At 37.2% G+C, this 18,438-nt stretch overlaps 4 protein-coding genes across 4 annotated transcripts; all 4 read left to right on the plus strand.

Annotated features, from left to right (window-relative positions):
- The first annotated feature begins 2,001 nt into the window (after window positions 1-2,001).
- LOC149690075 (glutamate receptor ionotropic, delta-1-like) lies at window positions 2,002-3,130 on the plus strand. Its single transcript, XM_089870467.1, has 5 exons — window positions 2,002-2,061; window positions 2,130-2,233; window positions 2,350-2,440; window positions 2,503-2,849; window positions 2,914-3,130. The coding sequence occupies exons 1-4, from the start codon at window positions 2,002-2,004 to the stop codon at window positions 2,698-2,700; spliced, it is 453 nt and encodes a 150-aa protein (XP_089726593.1). The 3' UTR covers window positions 2,701-2,849; window positions 2,914-3,130.
- LOC149690076 (uncharacterized) lies at window positions 2,970-4,052 on the plus strand. The gene is made up of 3 exons (XM_089870468.1): window positions 2,970-3,042; window positions 3,173-3,461; window positions 3,781-4,052. Exons 1-3 carry the CDS (start codon window positions 2,970-2,972, stop codon window positions 3,989-3,991), a joined length of 573 nt encoding a protein of 190 aa, XP_089726594.1. The 3' UTR covers window positions 3,992-4,052.
- Window positions 4,053-10,596: 6,544 nt separating this feature from the next.
- Window positions 10,597-11,801, plus strand: LOC149690077 (putative glutamate receptor). The gene is made up of 6 exons (XM_089870469.1): window positions 10,597-10,647; window positions 10,715-10,818; window positions 10,883-10,973; window positions 11,035-11,193; window positions 11,248-11,377; window positions 11,695-11,801. The coding sequence occupies exons 1-6, from the start codon at window positions 10,597-10,599 to the stop codon at window positions 11,799-11,801; spliced, it is 642 nt and encodes a 213-aa protein (XP_089726595.1).
- Window positions 11,802-12,734: 933 nt separating this feature from the next.
- On the plus strand, window positions 12,735-13,904 carry LOC149690078 (uncharacterized). The gene has a single exon (XM_089870470.1). It carries the CDS (start codon window positions 12,735-12,737, stop codon window positions 13,902-13,904), a length of 1,170 nt encoding a protein of 389 aa, XP_089726596.1.
- Window positions 13,905-18,438: the final 4,534 nt, after the last annotated feature.

The following is an 18,438-nucleotide window of genomic DNA, read 5'->3' on the forward strand; positions in this document are numbered from 1 at the left end:
AATCTCTTCTGATTCTTGTAGGTCAGTGAGTGCGTTTGAATTTTGGTTTTCGGACCAAAAGATTAATTGTTGCTAAAGTACCTTTAAATTTGAGGGATTCTTTTAGTTTATAATGCATTGTTTGAAAGATAAAACTTAGAGAACTAATAACACTGTAAAAAATAAGCGTGCTTTTGGCATTCAAAAATGATAGCGACCGTTCAATTTTGAACAAGCCTCTATTGACGCGTTCACATTTAACCAGAGACATTCAATTTTGAACAAGGGGTGTTTTAGGCGTTCAAAACCAGTCACGAGCATTTATTTTTGAACAAACTACCGTCATGTCGATCAAATTTTAACTCAAGCACTCATTTTTGAACAACTTATACATTATCATTCAAAAATGAATCTTTATCCCATTCAATTTCAATTTTGAATAACCGCCTTGGGCTAATGAAGCGTTCAGATATGGTCGTTTGGCGTTCTAATAGGATTGTATTAGTATTAGTATTAAAACAAGAGCGTTATAGGTATTCAAATATGAACTTTTTGACTTTCAAACGAGTGCATTATGGGCGTTCAAACGAGAGCGATATTGGCGTTCACACGAGAACTAAATTGTTCAATCGCAAAAGGTGAGCAAAACAAAATTAATTCTGCCCTAAATTTACTTGATTCCGCTGCTGTAAATTTGTACTACAAACAAAGCTTTCATTAAAAATAAAATAACTTCTCATCAATTTACTATAATTTACTTATTTACCTTGAAATAAATATATATTTGCCTGTATAAACATCATTATACAATAATATCAAAGGAAATGTTACGGATTATTGCGTATTTCACCTTTCCCTTAGGCCTTCAAATATTTTGATAATTGCTACAACGTTATAATCGGAAAGAACTTGATAATGAACTCTTTCCTTAAGTGCAGACTTTCTTCATACAACTGAATTATTATTTAACACAACGATTATAGTTTATGTGTTTCAAATTCACCCGCCCTCAGAAGATGTACAAGCTTTAAACACATTAGATTTCTTTCTTATCAGTGTGTTTACTATATTTAATATAGTATGCCCTACCATAAGGCATTCAGCGATGAAATTTGAAATCAAATTTCTCTAGGCTATTCAAAATTCAACGTCAAATTTCAATGCTTCATCAAACGCTTTGTCCACCATGTATTGTTAAATGGTGAACTGCTTAATTTTGAACGTAAGCAATTGAATATGAACGCTTGATCAAACTCTCCGATGTTGCTCAATAATGAATGCATAAAGATACAATATTAAACGTTTAATTTTCCAATTTAATTTGAGCGGTTTCGTGCTTAAATTTACACGATATACTAACCTCTTACGCACCGTTCAAATATGAATGCGTGAGCGTTTAATTTTGAACAATAGTGTTCTGTTCAAATTTGAACGCAAAGAAGTTACTCAAATTTGAACGCAAAGAAGTGATTCAAATTTGAACACAAATAATTTATTCAAATTTGAATGTTAAAGCGTACCACCACAGTGTCGGGGCTATGCACGCCTAAGCAATCAAAGATGAACCTCACTTTTTTACAGTGAAGGGTTAATTATTTTATATAGTCATTTCTTTCTCAAGGTTTCTTAGGCAAAGGTTTTAATGGTTAAGACTGTGTTCCCACGGTTCTCTCGACCGTTATTTTTCGCGTGAAAGTGAAGGGTAATTTATGTTTGCGCGAAAATCCGCAAGCTTTATGAATATATAATCTATAATCTATATACTAGAGTTAACTTTGTTCCAATTTATTGGGCTGGTAAAGTTTCTGTTCACGATTAAGGTTGATTTGCTCGAATTCTCTCTCGAATAAATGTGACTTTTACACGCCATTCGTGTTCTATGATTAGCTACAACAAAGATATTGAACCATGCATTATTATTAGTTCGTTGTTAGAAATACGTACAACAATAATATCTGGATTTGGAATATTTTGTATGAAATATATTGAAATTAAAACCAAATAGATTTAAATACTTTTATGATGTCCAAAATTAATGATTTTAGTTGTTCTGGAAGAAGAATTAAATTAACTTTTATGAAAGTAATAATGGGCTTTTTTATTATAATTTTATTAATTTTTGATATTAAATTGTATTCGTTACGCTTCAGAGTCAATACTTTCAAATATGTGGACGATTACCTAAAGGTGAACCAATTATCAGTGGAATTGAAGCAAATCTTTTAAAGAGCCTTGCCAAAACCATAAACTTTACGTAAAGTATTTTGGCTATTTTTAAACCTTAAACAGAAAGAATAACTGGGCGAAGGCACTACAGTCTATCTTTCAATGTTCGCTTTTATATGGGTTCTTGATTTCATATACTTACAGGTACGATCTTCACGAGACGAAATTTCCCCATTATGGCAGAATGTTACCAAACAATACGTGGACTGGTGCTGTCGGACATATAAGTTCCAAAGTAAGTAATTGAAAAAAAACTTATCTTTTGGATGTTTAATGTTTTTAAATTTTCTCTGGTAGAAAGCCGATTTTGCATTGTCAGCACTTACTGTGACTAAGGAAAGAAGGTCCGTAGTTGACTTCAGTGTACCATATATCAAGGACACTATGAGCTTCTTTGTTGGTGTTAAAGATGTTTCAACTAAGCCACCCCTTTTCTTTCTGAGCCCATTTCAAATTGACGTAAGTCTAACAACTATTAGTAAACACGTTGATTAAAAATATAGTTAATTTTTATTTTTAGGTTTGGATAGCAGTACTGGCTGGTGCAATTCTAGTTTTGATGCTAATTTATATCTTTTCGGGTGCTGAAATAAAGAGTAAATTTCACGGTTTTATGCTTGTCTTTGGAATTGCAGCGAGACAATGTACTTCAAATTTTATAAATAATCCCAAATTTTGTTTTGATATAGAAAGTGTTATTAATTTTAGGTGTTGATATACAGAAGATTAAACAACCGGCGTCATTAATCGTAATTTCATGGGTTATGTCTTGCACAATATTAACTGTTCACTACGGAAATGCACTGAAAGCTTCAACTAGCGTCTCAAGCGAACAGAGTATAAATTCTCTAGACGACTTAGCATCACTTCTCAGATTGGGAACCATGAAATTTTTCATTCCTGAACACAATTCTCTCATAAATGACATAGCAAAAATGGTAACTGAATTTTATATTTTGATAATTAGGATTCGTGTCCATGCAATTGCTCTATTGCTGTTACATTCAGCCTTCGAAACCATATGGAGACATTTTTCGTCGAGTGAGTGAGATTAGACCAAGGAGAGAAACGGATTACGTGGACATCTACGCCAGACGCATTACCACGGCTGACTCTCGGCTTCGAATGGAGCTTAGATTACTCAAGGACGGGTACCCTCCGTCTAAAATTCGAGCAGTATCAGAACCGCTTCTTGGATTGAATACAGCCATTGCATTTCAAAAGAACTTCACTTGTCAAGGACAGTTTAACTGGGTGTAAGTTGACTTCAGAGTTCACATGTTTTTGGCTCTATGCCACTGACTCAGAGTATCCACGCTTCTACCCTTACTCTCTGTAGATTATAAACTTTTGTGGTTTGGCTAGATTAAAAAAGGTTTTCTACCCTTTATGTCTGTAGATTACAGACATTTATAACAACTTTGTGATGTAAAATTATTTTTATGTTAATTATGAGCTTGTGGGAAGGTGTTTTTTACAAATATGACAAGATAAGATGAGGTTTTCTACTCTTATTTTCTGTGAATTACTGGCTTATAAGGGAACGTTCGTGATATAAAATTATTTTTATTATAGGATTATGGCCTTGTGGGAAAGTGGTTGTTTACAAATATGGCTAGATAAAATAAGGTTTCCTGTGAAGATGCAAGAATTGATGGTGAAGGACTCGGCGGCTGTCGCAAACTACATCCGCCTCACTGATTTACGAAGTACCTTGGAGTTATTGTTCATCAGTTACATTATTTACATTCTCATCATCATATTTCAACTGTCCAAATCATGCTAATCGATTCAGAGTTAAAGTTTAATAACCGTGGCTATTAATGAGACCTCTGTCATTCTGGAAAGTCATCATTCAAAGTACGAAAACTGGAAAAAATGTTAATCCAAAAATGAGAGAATAAATCATGAAATAAGAATTAAATTACTAAATCTATTCAAAATAACGAAATCAAAAACCTACATACAGAAATTAACAACAAATACAAAATCAGTAACAGTTCTTGGAATCAAAATATTGATTACAAAATTTAAATATATATCACGAAACCAGAAACTAAGCACAGTAGTAGCTAGGCTCACAATCGCACATCAAAACCATATGCCGAAGGACACACTATGGATTATTAAAAATTCTTTGTATCGTAACAGGTGTAACCTAATTTCAATATTCAATCATCTGTGGATATTTTTCTAAGCGCTGACTGCGTGATTGTTATTTATTAAGGTTCAGCTAAGTCTTATGAATAAATAATTTACAAGAGCGAGTTTGTGGTAAGCCTTTAAACTTTATCATGGAGAATCGATCCGTGGATTTTTTTTCTTCTAAATCTTTCTGCGCTAAAGTTTTAACGATTAGGTTGTTTTGCAAAGGTTTACTCGCACGAAAGAGAATTAACGTGCAGGGAAAGAATATAGCATATAGTAAAGACCTACAATTTTTTCATAACAAGATGGTCCAAGGGCTGGGCTCATAAAAATAGCCACATCCTACCGTACTTACCAGGCGTACAGACACCTCGGGATTTACTATTTTTATAAAAAGAAACGAGAATTTCAATATGTAGTATACAAAAGAAAGAAGTTGACCTAGCTTCTACTTACCGGGGCCACAAGCACAGTATATACTTGCTTTTGCTTTTAAAATTCTTCTCAATTTCTGGCGAAATTCACGTAACTTCTGGGAACGTAATAAACACAGCCTTAAGATCATTCTTAAAACGGTTGCCAATGCACTTTTCCTTATCTCTAAATACCCCAATTTTTTTTTAAATAGTCATGTTCACGCTTAAATGAGAAATCGGTTCAAAGCGATTCAAAACGCTTCCAAACGGGTAGTATTTCTGTTAAAAAACGTATGTAAAAACATCAAGGTTAGTAATGGCGAAAGGTAATTATTGTAAAGCGAATAACGTCTGAAGAGGGACCAAGATCTAAAAGCAACTGTGTTAAAGTTTTTAATTAAATAAAACCTTTTAATAAATCCATGACGTAGCAGTACTCTTTTTTAACTTAGAAAAATAATTATCAAGAACCATGGATCAAAATTTCCATATTTATGAGAAAAAAGTTCTGGTTTGGCGAATTTTCCTCTTTAAGTTTTAAGGATTCTCCCCCATTTCGCCCAAAAACTGTTTCCCCAATTCCCATTTCTCCCAAACTCATTTGTCCCAAAATATTTTTCCCCCAAAACAGAAACATTGGCTATTAATTTCCCTTACAATATCCTCTCGATGCGTGCCTTCCACTGCTTTATTAAACTCGGAGCGTATTTCGCTGTGTATCTAAAGTAACGCAATAAAAGCAAACTGAACGATTACTACCCAACCAAACCTAACCTAACCTAACCTAACCCAACCTAGCCCAACCCAACCTAGCGCAACCCAACCTAACCCAACCCAACCTAACCTAACCCAAATCAACAAGGCTAATTTTTTCTAGGTCTTTTTAGCCATATCGTAGTATACGATAGGCTCTTAGTTTGACCCGAGCCGTCGTAGTAGTAGTAGTAGTGGCCGGGGTTGTCGCTTCGTTATCGTCAGATTTTAGCTTAAAAGGAACTTTATATTACCACAACCCACCCGTAAAGGTTACTGGGCTCGGTTAGAGATTTAATTTTAATTAAAATTTTTTCAGCTCTTAGTTTGACCCGAGCCGTCGTAGTAGTAGTAATAGTAGTAGTAATAGTAGTAGTAGTGGCCGGGGTTGTCGCTTCGTTATCGTCAGATTTTAGCTTAAAAGGAACTTTATATTACCACAACCCACCCGTAGGGGTTACTGGGCTCGGTTAGAGATTTCATTTTAATTAAAATTTTCCAGGTCAGACCCGGGAATCGAACCCGGGTCGCTGGAGCAATAGGCAGACATTCTACCAACTGAACCATAGAGACTTGATAGAAACTCCGAGTTTTTTTTTATTTATTCTTATCTCTAAAATGTCGGGGTGATGTGGGGTGGGGTACCTCTTAATCTGTGGGGTCGGAAACTTTTGAATTTTTATCTGTGGGGTCGGAAACTTTTGAATTTTTATCTGTGGGGTCGGATACTTATGAATTTGTATGTTTGGGGTTTTTATATTTATTTTCTTTTTATGTATATGCTAATTAAATAGATAACGATTTTCCCCGTTTCGTTCTCGTTCGGTAGCTATCGTCATTTATGTTATGTTTGACTGGAACGTTTTGGCGGTTAATTCAAATGTGGGTTTAGATAGAGCTAACATAGTTTTAAATGAGCGTTATGCGTTTGATCATTTTAGCATTGCTAAAGGTAATTCGAGGGGATAATCACTAAAATGCGTAATCACTATAACTAAACTTTCTCTTTCAAAAGTTTCTGGGCATAAGTCCTTGTTAGAAATGTATAAGATGCGATAAGTGTGCAACGGCATAAGTCTATGTTGTAAACTCATCGAGGGGATTATCACTAAAAACTATCTGTTCTTCGATTCGCCGGAATATTAGAATTACAGCATAAGTAAATTTATACGGTTATAATTTAATCACTGTTTAGAGTAGGGAATCGAGGGGCTATTCACTCTGATTTTATGCACGGTAAATCATTTAAGCATTGAAAAAGATAGCGCTATTCACTCATTAGGGTAAGGTATAGAGGGGCTATTCACTCTTACGATATGGCTACTATTACGAGCCCTTGGGCCGTCTTGTTTATTTCTATAGGCTAAAATTATATCTCAATTTCCGGGCTTGGGCGAAACGGGAAAAAAATCTTTTCGGCGAAATATTCCTTTTGGGGATTATGGGATTGGGGAAAATGGGAACATACCGTTTTAAGGTTGGTTTGAAAGAAACGTTTTAACTATTAAATGTAAAGTGACCCCGAAAAAGTGAAGCATCGCTGTTACCCATTACCACAGCCGACTCTTGGCTTCGTATGGAGCTTTTGCCCTAACTTTCTGAGAATTACGATCATTTAAAATTAACGTTTGTGATGTAAAATTCTTTTTATGATAGCATTATGACCTTGTGGAAAAGTGGTTGTTTACAAATAAGGCTAGATAAAATAAATTTTGCTGTGAAGATACAAGAATTGATGGTGAAGGACTTGGAAGCTGTCGTAAACCATATCAGCCTGACTGATTTACCTGCTACTTACAGGGCCACAAGCAAAGTATATACTTGCTTTTCCCTTTTGCTTTCAAAATTCTTCTCTATATTCTGCGAAATCCACGTAACTACTTGGAACGTAATAAACACAGTCTTAAGATCTTTCCAAATGAGCTTTTCCTTATATTTTGATATCCTAATTTAATAAAAAATGTAAATGTTCACACTTACATGATAAACCGGTTTAAAGCGATTCAAAACGCATCCGAAATTAAGTGTAAACAAAACTGAAGCTAATTATAAACACTGTTTCTTGCAGTTGCTTCTTGAACAAAATTAAAACAGGATTTGAAGGTTAGTTTCTAGTTTTCAGGGTTATTTAGTTGTTGATTTCGGTGACTATAGAATTAGAAAATCTTTCTATGTATGTATTTCAAATGATGTGTTGACAATTTAATTTTGCTTTAATACATTTATACATAGAGTAATCAAAACGTTTCTAAGCGCATTCAAAGGCAATCTTTAATTTCCTTCCTTCTATTGATGTTACATCGGTTCGGACATAATCAAATTTAATCCTATTGATCCTAGCCTGTGCCTCGGATAAATAGGATTAAATTTGATGTTGTTTCGTGTCTTCTGTGAAAAGGTCTTTTAAGGGTTCAGAGTGAGCCTAAAGTTAAATACATATTTAAATGAAAAATATTTGTACTTTAATAGAATCAAGAGTTATGACCGCAGTTAAGTCGCCAGACATCTTTGCAAATGCTTCCATTCGTTGGCCAGACATCTTTGCAACTGCTTCCATTCGTTGGTGCGTGTAATTCTCTTTTTCAAGATAATTTACCTTTAGTATGGACGAACGTTAGCAATAATGATGGATAACTAAGAATATGTGTAGTTGTAACGAGAGCATAGTTTTTACATGCAAATCAAGTTGTCATTAGAGTTCTTAATAAGGCTTGAATAAATAATGTTGTTAATTTTGGCACATTTTATAGCTGCATATTCAGGTGAAAAGCAGGTCTCCACTCAGAGAGCTAATATTTAGGTTTCCCAACTTCATTTAGGTTTGAATTTACCCTTATGCAATGAAAAAACTCTGAACAGCCATCACCAGCTTGTTACGAGCCAGACTTCGAAAGTGGGAATTTTTTTTTCAGGATAGTAGATGTTTCAAAAAATGGACATACACCATCATATTGGATTTTGATTTGCACAATTAATGAAAGGTCTTGGAAATAATCTATAAGATGATGAGTTTCATAGATGCCCTCCCCCCCTCCCCCCGATTTAATTTGTGCAAAACATTGAGGGTAATAATTTAATCAGTAAACCGAATAGCGGATGAAGAGAGTCGACGGTCCTAAAGCCTCCGAGCTAATGTTTTGAAATATATAAAACCTTTTAATAACTCCATGACGTAGCAGAACTCATTCTAATTTAGAAAATTAATTATCAACAGCCATGGGTTAAAATTTCAATATTTATGAGAAGTTATGATTTTTATTTAGATGATAGCTAATTTTCCTCTTTAAGCTTTAAGATTGGATTGTAAGAAACGCTTAAACCATTAAATGTAACCTATTTTCTTGCCATTAACTCTATAACGAGATTATTCACCTTACGTTTATCTAGCTTTAACTGAAAAATCGACCCACCATAATGGCGTCTACTTAGCAGAATCCAATTGTAGAAAGGGTAAAAAGACCCGTACAAAAACATGTACATGTATGTTAAACTTTTACGTTAGTAAAGCTTTTAATCTTGGCTTTATTATTTTGCCAGAAGTATTGATTCTACGCGTTTAAGGCTGCGCAATAAGTGGTCAAAGAACTGCAATTAAATTAATTGCGTCAAGGTTCAAGATTTCTTAAAATTGCATTATTCTGGTTATAAACCCAAGAGAATAAGAAAATAGAGAACGGTTTACGGAAAGTACAGTTAACGTTGCAATAGCTTTTGAAGGTTTCAGATGGTATAGGGACACGACAGTAAGTGAAAAACCCCTCCTACGAAACGTCATACGTCGGCTTACCCAATCATCTTAACTCCCCCACTAGCCTTCTACATCATAAAATCCTCCACCATGAAGATGTTTATGGGAGGAGCCGTCTGAAGCCCACCCCTTTTACTAAGGTAGGATTTAAATGGATCCCAAAATAGGAATGAACGAATGTAACGCTTTTTCTACTACCAAAGTCCTATGGCTGCAACGAGTTAGCATTCGTACTACTACCAGGAATACATCGATTTCTTCAACAGGTCATTTTCTAGACCTTTCTGCTTGAATTAAATAATGTGTATTGGCATAGCTTAGGATCTGCGCCGCCACTCCCGCCTCCTATGAGAGCCGAGCCCAAATGTAAACGAATTCTTTTCGCCCGTACTTACGGGTGTGCTGAACGAGCAGACCCAGGGTTGATGGTTGTCTTTTATATGGGAAAAGCCAGTGAAACGCGTGGATGGAGGAGCGGGCAGTTTTAGAAAGATTTAAACCCCTTCCCCTTACAGTCAATCAGATATTAGTATGGGGTATCTAGCCTCTTGAAAATTCCATGAAGAATAAATCTGTATTCCTGGTTTCAACCAAATCGTGATTTTGTATTCCATCCGGTCCATGAATATATACAAAATTTTACATTGTATACATGATAAATTGCTCCTTAATATGAAGAGAGATTGAAGAAATGATTAGATTCATTGGAATGTGGTAATAGTTAACTGAAGAAATTAAGATTGATTTCAGGCTATCACGAGGCTACTCACTCTTAAGGGATACAGCTAATCATTTTAGCACTTTAGCGCGTCGAGGGGCAACTCACTGACGTATCAGAGTTAACCCATAGTGTGGGAATGTAAGTGAAAATTTACTTCACGACTAACTTTATGAATTTTTTTTTAATGTTTCAGATTTGTGTAGTGGAACTGACTTGAGTAATTGGCGATTTTCTTGCATTTGGGGAATTAATTCTGTCATGAGCCAGCGTTTAAATTGCCCAGATTTAAGAATCCACTTTAATATGTTAAAAACTTTAATTACGCAATAAAAGGTTGTAAACTGGAAGTTGGGCCAAACATTCGCGTAGAAGCAAATAGTTTCGCGTCTTACAGGTGGAGCCACTATATCGTACATTTTATATTTACCATGAAATAACTGATGCGGCAAATTAAATATTATGTTCCCGATTTTCGGCCCGACTATTTGAGGTATATTGCATTTGTTTTGTGATGGTTCGGTTGAATATTGCTCTAAATCAAGTTCCACCCAATATGACTTTTTTTGCCAACTACACCTATTTTAATGCATTTATATAAGACGGAAATGAAGGATTGCACTTGTTCAGGGCTAAGACTCAAACTAACTTTTATGCAGGTATAGTAACCAAAATTGCTTCAGTTCGACGAGTCCTTATACGTAAGGAAATTTTATTTTATATTAGACTCTTTACCTTCAAGTTATTAACCGATTACCTAACGGTGACCCAATTCTAAATGGAATTGAATCCAATCTTTTAAACAGTCTCGCCAGCACACTTAACTTTACGTAAGATGTTTCTGTCAATTATTAGACGTCAGATGTTTAAGGTATGAAATGAATCTTTTCAAAGGTACGATCTTCACGAGACTGAGTCTGGTCAGTATGGGAAAATGTTGCCAAATAAATCTTGGACTGGAGTTGTTGGACGTCTGGCTTCTGAAGTAAGTAATTGTACAAAAATTTAGTAAAGCAACACTCTAATAACATACAAATCTCTCGTAGAAAGTCGATTTCGGCCTTTCTGCACTTTCCGTTACTCGGGGAAGAAGAACTGTTATTGATTTCAGTGTCCCTTATATTCACGACACTTTGATATTTTTCGTGGGTGTTGAAAACCGAACTAGATCAGAAGTCTTATTCCTGAGTCCATTTAAAGTTAATGTATGCATGAATTTACTTCATGACTACCTGAAATAATTATTTTTTATATTTTAGGTTTGGCTAGTAGAAGTAACTTGTGCAATTACGATTTTCATTCTATTGTGCATATGCTTTACCATTCGTCATAAGTCGCCCTTGAAATTGAGCAGTTTTATGGTCGTTTATGGCATTGCTGTGAAACAAGGTATTTTTTCATTTTGAAAATATTCATATCTATCCTGTGTGTGAAGTTAATATTAGAATTGAGACCTCGGGTGACCATGAAAGTGTTGTTTGTGCGAAATAGAAAACATGGACATCAAAACGGTTGGTAATAAGATCGGCTTCCAGGTCGTTTGGGAAACAAATTGTTAGTATACATTAAGGGGCCATTGATGAGTAGTGAGTGATTAGTGCAGCTCCTCCTTGAAGTAACCGATGCTAATCTCTCACTGATGGGAAAACGATCGCCAGATTCATTATTAAGTATAAGTATTACTCGTTAGAAATTTTCTCGTAAAGATAGGTTGACGAATGCTGAACTAACACTTTTGATGATCACAAACTCTGAGATTCCGTTCTTACTGAGAATGGCCAACAAAACGTTTTTGAAGAAACTTCACTCGTAGTTCACGATATTCAAACGCGAGAACGAGCTTGATGCTTTTGACTGCACAAACATTTTTTAATTATTTGATTTGTTAAAATATGGCAAAATCATTAAAAAAAAACTCAGGAAACGTTATCCGTTATTAGATTATTAATTTACAACGTCAAAACATTAGCATCATAAGCATGCCTCTCTTTTGGACTTTTCTTAATTCAAACTTTTCAAACAGGCGCTTCTCAATCAGAGATCAGGTTCGCGCGAAATAATTTGAGAGCCGCGCGTTTTATAGTGACAATAGGCTTTCTGGCTCCTAAGAAAAGCAACTAGAAAAGCTTGATTGGAAATGGGGCTTTAGGTGTCATCAAACCTTGATCGAAAAGTGGCACATGTCTGGCGATTCCCCTAGTGCTAATAAAAAACAAGGTGGTCAAGTTAAAATTTTGTAGTGTTTAATTTTCACGAGAGTTTTAACTTTGGAAAAGGTTAAGCTAGTCGATAAGTTGTCGCTTGCTCAGACGTAAAATGTTAATTTGACTACCTTTAAATGTATAGCGTGTCGTAAAATTTCAATTTGACTACCTTTATATAGCACGCTGTGCATTATAGGATGAGAGTGCTTACAAAATAGACTTTGTGATGTTATGTTTATCTATAAAAAACATTAGTTTTTAGACCAAAGTAGACTACTGATAAGATAAGCAACATGTATATAAACTGTAACAGATAATGTTTGCGAGGCACTTCTGGACGGACGATTGTATAACGCGGGTCTCTAGACTTAAACCTTTTTAGCCATGTAAATAATAAACTTCAGTTTTATACACCGACCTAGTCGTAATCATTGTAGTGTAGTACACAACAAATTGGCGACGGAGGCGAGATCCCATCGATAGTTCTACGTCATCAATTCATTAGAAGATATCTTGCTGTCACGAAGACTGCCAGTAGCATCATGTCTTTTGCCGCACAATTCAGTCCCTTCGACGAGCAAACGGATTCGTGGACACTGTATTCGGAGAGGCTAGAGCAGTACTTCATCGCAAACGATATCAATGATGAGGCAAAGAAGAGAGCGACCTTGCTGACAGTCATTGGCTCAGTTACGTACGCAACACTCAGGAACATCGTGGGACCAGCTAAACCCACCGACAAAGGTTACGATGAATTGGATAAAGCGCTGATGGACTACTTCAACCCGGTTCCATCTGAGATCGTCGAACGATTTAAATTCAATTCACGGGATCGTAGGCCAGGAGAGACAATAGCGAAGTACGTTTCCGAACTTCGTCGCATGAGCAAATTTTGTAATTACGGGACCACTCTGGACAACATGCTAAGAGATAGGCTAGTATGCGGGTGCAAGGAAGACTCGCTACAGAAAAGGCTATTGTCAGAAGAAAAATTAACTCTCGTCAAGGCCATGTCAATTGCCCAAGCCATGGAACAAGCAGTCCAGAACGTCAGTACAATGAGGAATCAACAAAACGGAGACTCCACTGAGAAAGTGCATGCCATATCCGTACTGTCAAAGAAGAGACGTCCAAACAGAAAAGGGAAACAAGTCTCAGCCTCGAAGCAAGCCACTGAAGAAGCTCGAAATAAACGCTACCGATGTGGAGCACAAGAACATTTAGCAGCCAAATGTCCATACGTAAACTCGACCTGTGACGCATGCGGAAAGAAGGGTCACATTTCCAGAGCCTGTTATAGTAAACAGCAAAAAGGGAACGATAAGATGAAGTACATAGAAGCTGAAGAAACGAAATCTCAAGAATCTAAAGAGTACGAAGTGTTCTTTATTCCAAACACCACAACGCAACTGGCGAGGCAGTCCGAGGACGTGTTCTACATTCCCGCTCAGCTAAAGAACGAAAGATCGTCGGATCCATACAGAGTTGACTGCGTAATCAACGGAAAGCAGGTCACACTGGAGGTCGACACTGGCTCCGCGTTCTCGCTGATTTCAAGCCATGAAGCCGAAGGGGTAATTGAAACGAAGAACATAACCGCCTCGGACGTTCGACTGACATCATTCTCGGGCCACAACATAGAGGTCGTTGGCGCCAGCGAAGTCAAAGTCACATATCGCTCGCACGAGGACGTACTCCCGATAGTAATATAAAAGGGAAGTGGACCAACATAATGCGGAAGGTCATGGATGTCATCTTCTCTCTCGATTATCCAAAAAGGATTACCTCAGGCGAATGCAGTTCTACGAATCTCGGATCCGGTGAAGACCCTACAAGTGATCCTAGGTGAACACGAAGAAGTTTTCGACATGAAGAAAAATGGATGTTTGAGAGGGGTCAAAGTTCTACTACATAGAAAGTCTAACGTGGAGCCGAAGTTCTATAAAGCGTGGTCCGTTCCTTATGCCTACAAGGAAAAAGTCGACAAGGAATTGCGGCGGTTGGAAGAAACGGGAATCATATCTCCAGTACCATTCGACAAGTCTGCGGCACCCATAGTTCCGGTTCTGAAGCCAAACGGCAACGTTAGGATCTGTGGAGACTTCAAGGTCACGGCAAATCGGCAAATAGAAACTGAGAAATACCCTCTACCTAAAGCAGAGGACATCTTCGCCAAATTATCCGGATGCAAAATATTTACCAGACTCGACATGAGAGACGGGTATAGTCAACTGGAACTCGAAGAATCGTCCAAGGACTTGGTTGTCATCAACACACAAAAAGGATTATTCCAATATAATTTCTTACCGTATGGAATTTCATCGGCGTCTGCAATTTTCCAAAAACATATGGAAACGTTATTGCAGAATGAAGACAGCGTCACACCTTTTCAAGACGATATTCTGTTGGGAGGAATCGATGAAGCCGACCATCAGAGAAAATTAGACTCCCTACTCCGTGTCATGAAAGACGCCGGCTTGAAATTAAGGCGTGAGAAGTACCAGTTCGCGAAAGCCTCCATAGACTTCTTGGGACATCATTTGGACGGCCAAGGACTTCATCCATTACCGACCAAAACTGCAGCAATATCCGATGCTCCTGAACCTCAAAACGTCGAGGAACTACGCTCATTCCTGGGACTTCTAAATTATTATTCCAAATTCATACCTAACTACGCCACGAAGTTATCACCTTTATATCAACTACTTGAAAAATCGACAAAATGGAGATGGGACAATCTGGAGCGCAACACGTTCAAGAAAGCCAAGGAGTTCCTTCTTTCTTCAAACTTTTTGGTACACTTTGATCCCACCAAGGAGATAAGGCTCGCTTGTGATGCGTCTCCCGTGGGCATCAGAGTTGTCCTTTCAAATGTTATCGAAGGAGAAGAGCGCCCCATATCGTTTGCGTCAAGAACTATTTCAACGGCAGAGAAGAACTACTCTCAACTAGAGAAGGAAGCCTTGTCCCTAGTCTATGGTGTAACAAAATTCAGAGACTACTTGTTGGGTCGCCGCTTTAAACTCATAACCGATCATCAGCCGCTGGTTAGCCTCCTGTCCGAGAGCAAGCCCATACCACAGATGTCCGCTGCACGTATCCAAAGATGGTCATTGGTTCTATCCGCATACGACTATACGATCGAATATAAGAAAGGAACACAGCACTCAAACGCCGACGCGCTGAGTCGTTTGCCGCTTCCAGTAGATCTCGACGAAACACCCTTGCCAACTGAATACGTACTATTGATCCAGAAGTTAGATAAAAGTCCAATAACCGTCGCGGACATAAGACGCGCAACGGAGAACGACAAACTGCTTTCAAGAATTAAATCGAACGTAATCAACGGCTGGAATCAAGAAGATCGAGACTCAACCGAGGCAAAACCATATTACGCTCGTCGACAAGAATTATCAACGATGCATGATGTTCTCATGATCGGACAACGGGTCATCATTCCAAAGGAAATGAGATTAAGGATATTGGAGCTACTCCATGAAACGCATCAGGGAATCGTGCGAATGAAATCGTTGGCTCGTTCCATGTATTGGTGGCCGAAGATCGATGACGACATCACGGACTATACCAAACAGTGTGAAACCTGTCAAGCCTTAGCACCAGAACCTTCGAAAACCTTCGTACCATGGCCCAATGCTAAAACACCTTGCAGCAGGGTGCATTGCGACTTTGCCGGTCCAATTGAAAACAAGTTTCTATTAATAACCGTAGACGCATTTACAAAGTGGATTGAGGTCGACGTCGTCGCCACTACATCGACTGATTGCGTAATTCGATCCCTGCGCACAAAGATGGCTCGATTTGGAATCATACGCACACTTGTCACTGATAATGCAACGTGTTTTTCAAGTCACCAATTCAAGGAATTCACTAAAATGAATGGAATCAAACACGTCACCATATCATCCACAATCTAACGGCCAAGCTGAAAGGACCGTCCGGACCGTAAAAGGTTCTCTTAAGAAACTATCAGGAGGACATGACCAAACCATCGACATTCTCAACGCTGGTTTTAAGACGTTCAACTTGGGATCACTCGAACAGAGGATAGCTCGAATCTTGATGCGTCATAGAAGAACCCCAATGTATATGAATTTGTGTTTTAATTGTTTGACGCTTAAAGGAGAGACTTTAAAATGAAAGCATCTATTTAGGCAATGCTGAACTGAAATGTAGTACGTCGTTTGTATATGAACGTGTCGTATTCCCGGTTCGAAATATTATTAAATACACTTCCCACAATCAACAATAAAAGTGGAAAAACAATTTTTATCATTATAACCATTTTTCCTCAGTACATACAAGAGACTACATTCCACAAAAAATGCACTTGTTTTTTAGCCACATCGTAGTATACGATAGACTCTTAGTTTGACCCGAGCCGTAGTAGTTGTTGTGGCCGGAGTTTTCGTTATCGTTAGTTTATAGCTTACCCACAAGAGAAAAATTTTCAATAATTTCAGGTGTAAATGTGAATAATATTAAACAACCAGCTTCATTAGTGATAATCTTATGGCTGATCACCTGTACGATTTTGAATATTTTCTATGGAAATGTGCTAAAAGCCTCCACGAGTGTTCAAGCTGAATCTAAAATTAATACCCTGGACGATTTAGCCTCAGTTCTTAGATTGGGAAAAATGAAAGTGTTCATCCCAGAAAACACTGCTGCCTTAGAATATGTTGCAAAAATGGTAGGTGCTCTGATAATTAGTGTTAATTTCAATGAGAAATACTTCAATGTGGATCGTTTTTAATTCACGCAGCCTCCGACACCACATGGAGATATCTTTCGTCGAGCAAGTGAGATTAGACCAAAGAGAGCAACGGATCACTCTGATATCTATGCCAGACACATAACCACATTAGACTGTTCGATTAAAATGAAGGTTCGATTACTTAACGATGGATATCCACCGTCTAAAATTCGTGCAGTGAATGAGCCAATCATGGCTTTAAGCACAGCCATTGGATTTCGAAGGAATTTCACTTGTCAAGCATCATTTAACTGGGTGTAAGTGAAGGTTGAGTTTAGAAAACTCTAGTCCAGAAGCAACGGGGGGGGAATCCCGTGAGTAAGAGATACCAAAAGTGATGTCACTATCGTGGTCTTTATCGCTTTTGTTTCCGGAGGTCTTATGTTATTGAACTACGGACTCGTTTGATATATTACTCTTTTTGTTGGTAGAATCACGGCTCTATCCGAAAGCGGTTGTCTACAGTTGTGGCAAGATACATTAATGTTTCCCGTGAAAATGCAAGAATTGAATGAAAAGCACTCCACTACGGTTGTGAACTATATACAATTAATTGATCTACAAAGCACATTTATATTACTCTTGATAATTTATTTTGCGTTGTTGATCGTGATGACTTTGGAACGTTACTAATGATTAAACTTTATTTGGTTATTGACGTAGACGAGCTATTGCATAACTATATACTGTATAGCACGATTTAAGCGATTTAATACTGAACATAATTTACTAGAATTGTTTCTTTAACCGAGTACGGAGAAAAGAGCTAATCAGAGCTAATGTTTTCCGTGATGATGAAAGCACAAGTCAATGATATGGCAGCAGTCGTAAACAATATCCAGCTTGCTGATGTCCCCTGTGACTATGCAAGAGAAGGACAAGGATTCGGCAACGGAAATAAGCTACATCGGGTTTATTAATTTAGAAACCACATTTGGTCCACTCTTTACAAGTCATTTTGCGTCTCTGGTCGTGATACCCCTGCAACTAAGATACATTTGGTATAGTGCTTTGAACTTCATTTGAAAGAAATAAAAGTCAGAAGAAAACTTTGTCAAATTTCACATCGGTTCTTATTTCATCAGAAGTCCAGAGATTATTTTTAAAAGAGAAGGTTTTGAAAACTATTTAAATAGTGAACTAAAAGGGAAGGTTATCATTTATAGCATTATCTGAAAGTGGCTGTCTGCAGAAGTGGCAAGAAAAATGAATGTTTCCAGTGACTATGGAAAAGATGAAGAACATGGTCTCGGCCACGGAAGTTAAATACATCGGGTTCATTGATTTAAAAACCACATTTGGTCTACTTTTCATAAGTTATTTTACGTCTCTGGTTGTGATTGCGCTAGAACATCGCAAAATACTATTGGTATAATGATTTAGCAAAATACTATAAGAATGATCCTATAAACTTCATTTGAAAGAAAAAAACGTCAGAAGAAAACTTTTGTCTAACTTTACATCGGTTCATA

Source organism: Phalangium opilio, unplaced genomic scaffold (assembly GCF_054372755.1).
Source record: "Phalangium opilio isolate 3A_F unplaced genomic scaffold, DU_Popi_V2 ptg000031l_1, whole genome shotgun sequence".
NCBI lineage: Eukaryota > Metazoa > Arthropoda > Arachnida > Opiliones > Phalangiidae > Phalangium > Phalangium opilio.

Coding starts and splice junctions, on each gene's coding strand:
- LOC149690078 (XM_089870470.1), top strand. CDS start 12,735: ATGTCTTTTGCCGCACAATTCAGTCCCTTCGACGAGCAAACGGATTCG.
- LOC149690077 (XM_089870469.1), top strand. CDS start 10,597: ATGAAGGATTGCACTTGTTCAGGGCTAAGACTCAAACTAACTTTTATG. Junction 10,819..10,882: donor GCCAGCACACTTAACTTTAC/GTAAGATGTTTC, acceptor ATCTTTTCAAAG/GTACGATCTTCACGAGACTG. Junction 11,378..11,694: donor TGGCATTGCTGTGAAACAAG/GTATTTTTTCAT, acceptor TTTCTCGTAAAG/ATAGGTTGACGAATGCTGAA.
- LOC149690076 (XM_089870468.1), top strand. CDS start 2,970: ATGTCTTGCACAATATTAACTGTTCACTACGGAAATGCACTGAAAGCT. Junction 3,043..3,172: donor TAGCGTCTCAAGCGAACAGA/GTATAAATTCTC, acceptor TTTGATAATTAG/GATTCGTGTCCATGCAATTG. Junction 3,462..3,780: donor CAAGGACAGTTTAACTGGGT/GTAAGTTGACTT, acceptor TTTTTATTATAG/GATTATGGCCTTGTGGGAAA.
- LOC149690075 (XM_089870467.1), top strand. CDS start 2,002: ATGTCCAAAATTAATGATTTTAGTTGTTCTGGAAGAAGAATTAAATTA. Junction 2,062..2,129: donor TTAAATTAACTTTTATGAAA/GTAATAATGGGC, acceptor GTTACGCTTCAG/AGTCAATACTTTCAAATATG. Junction 2,441..2,502: donor TCGGACATATAAGTTCCAAA/GTAAGTAATTGA, acceptor TTTCTCTGGTAG/AAAGCCGATTTTGCATTGTC.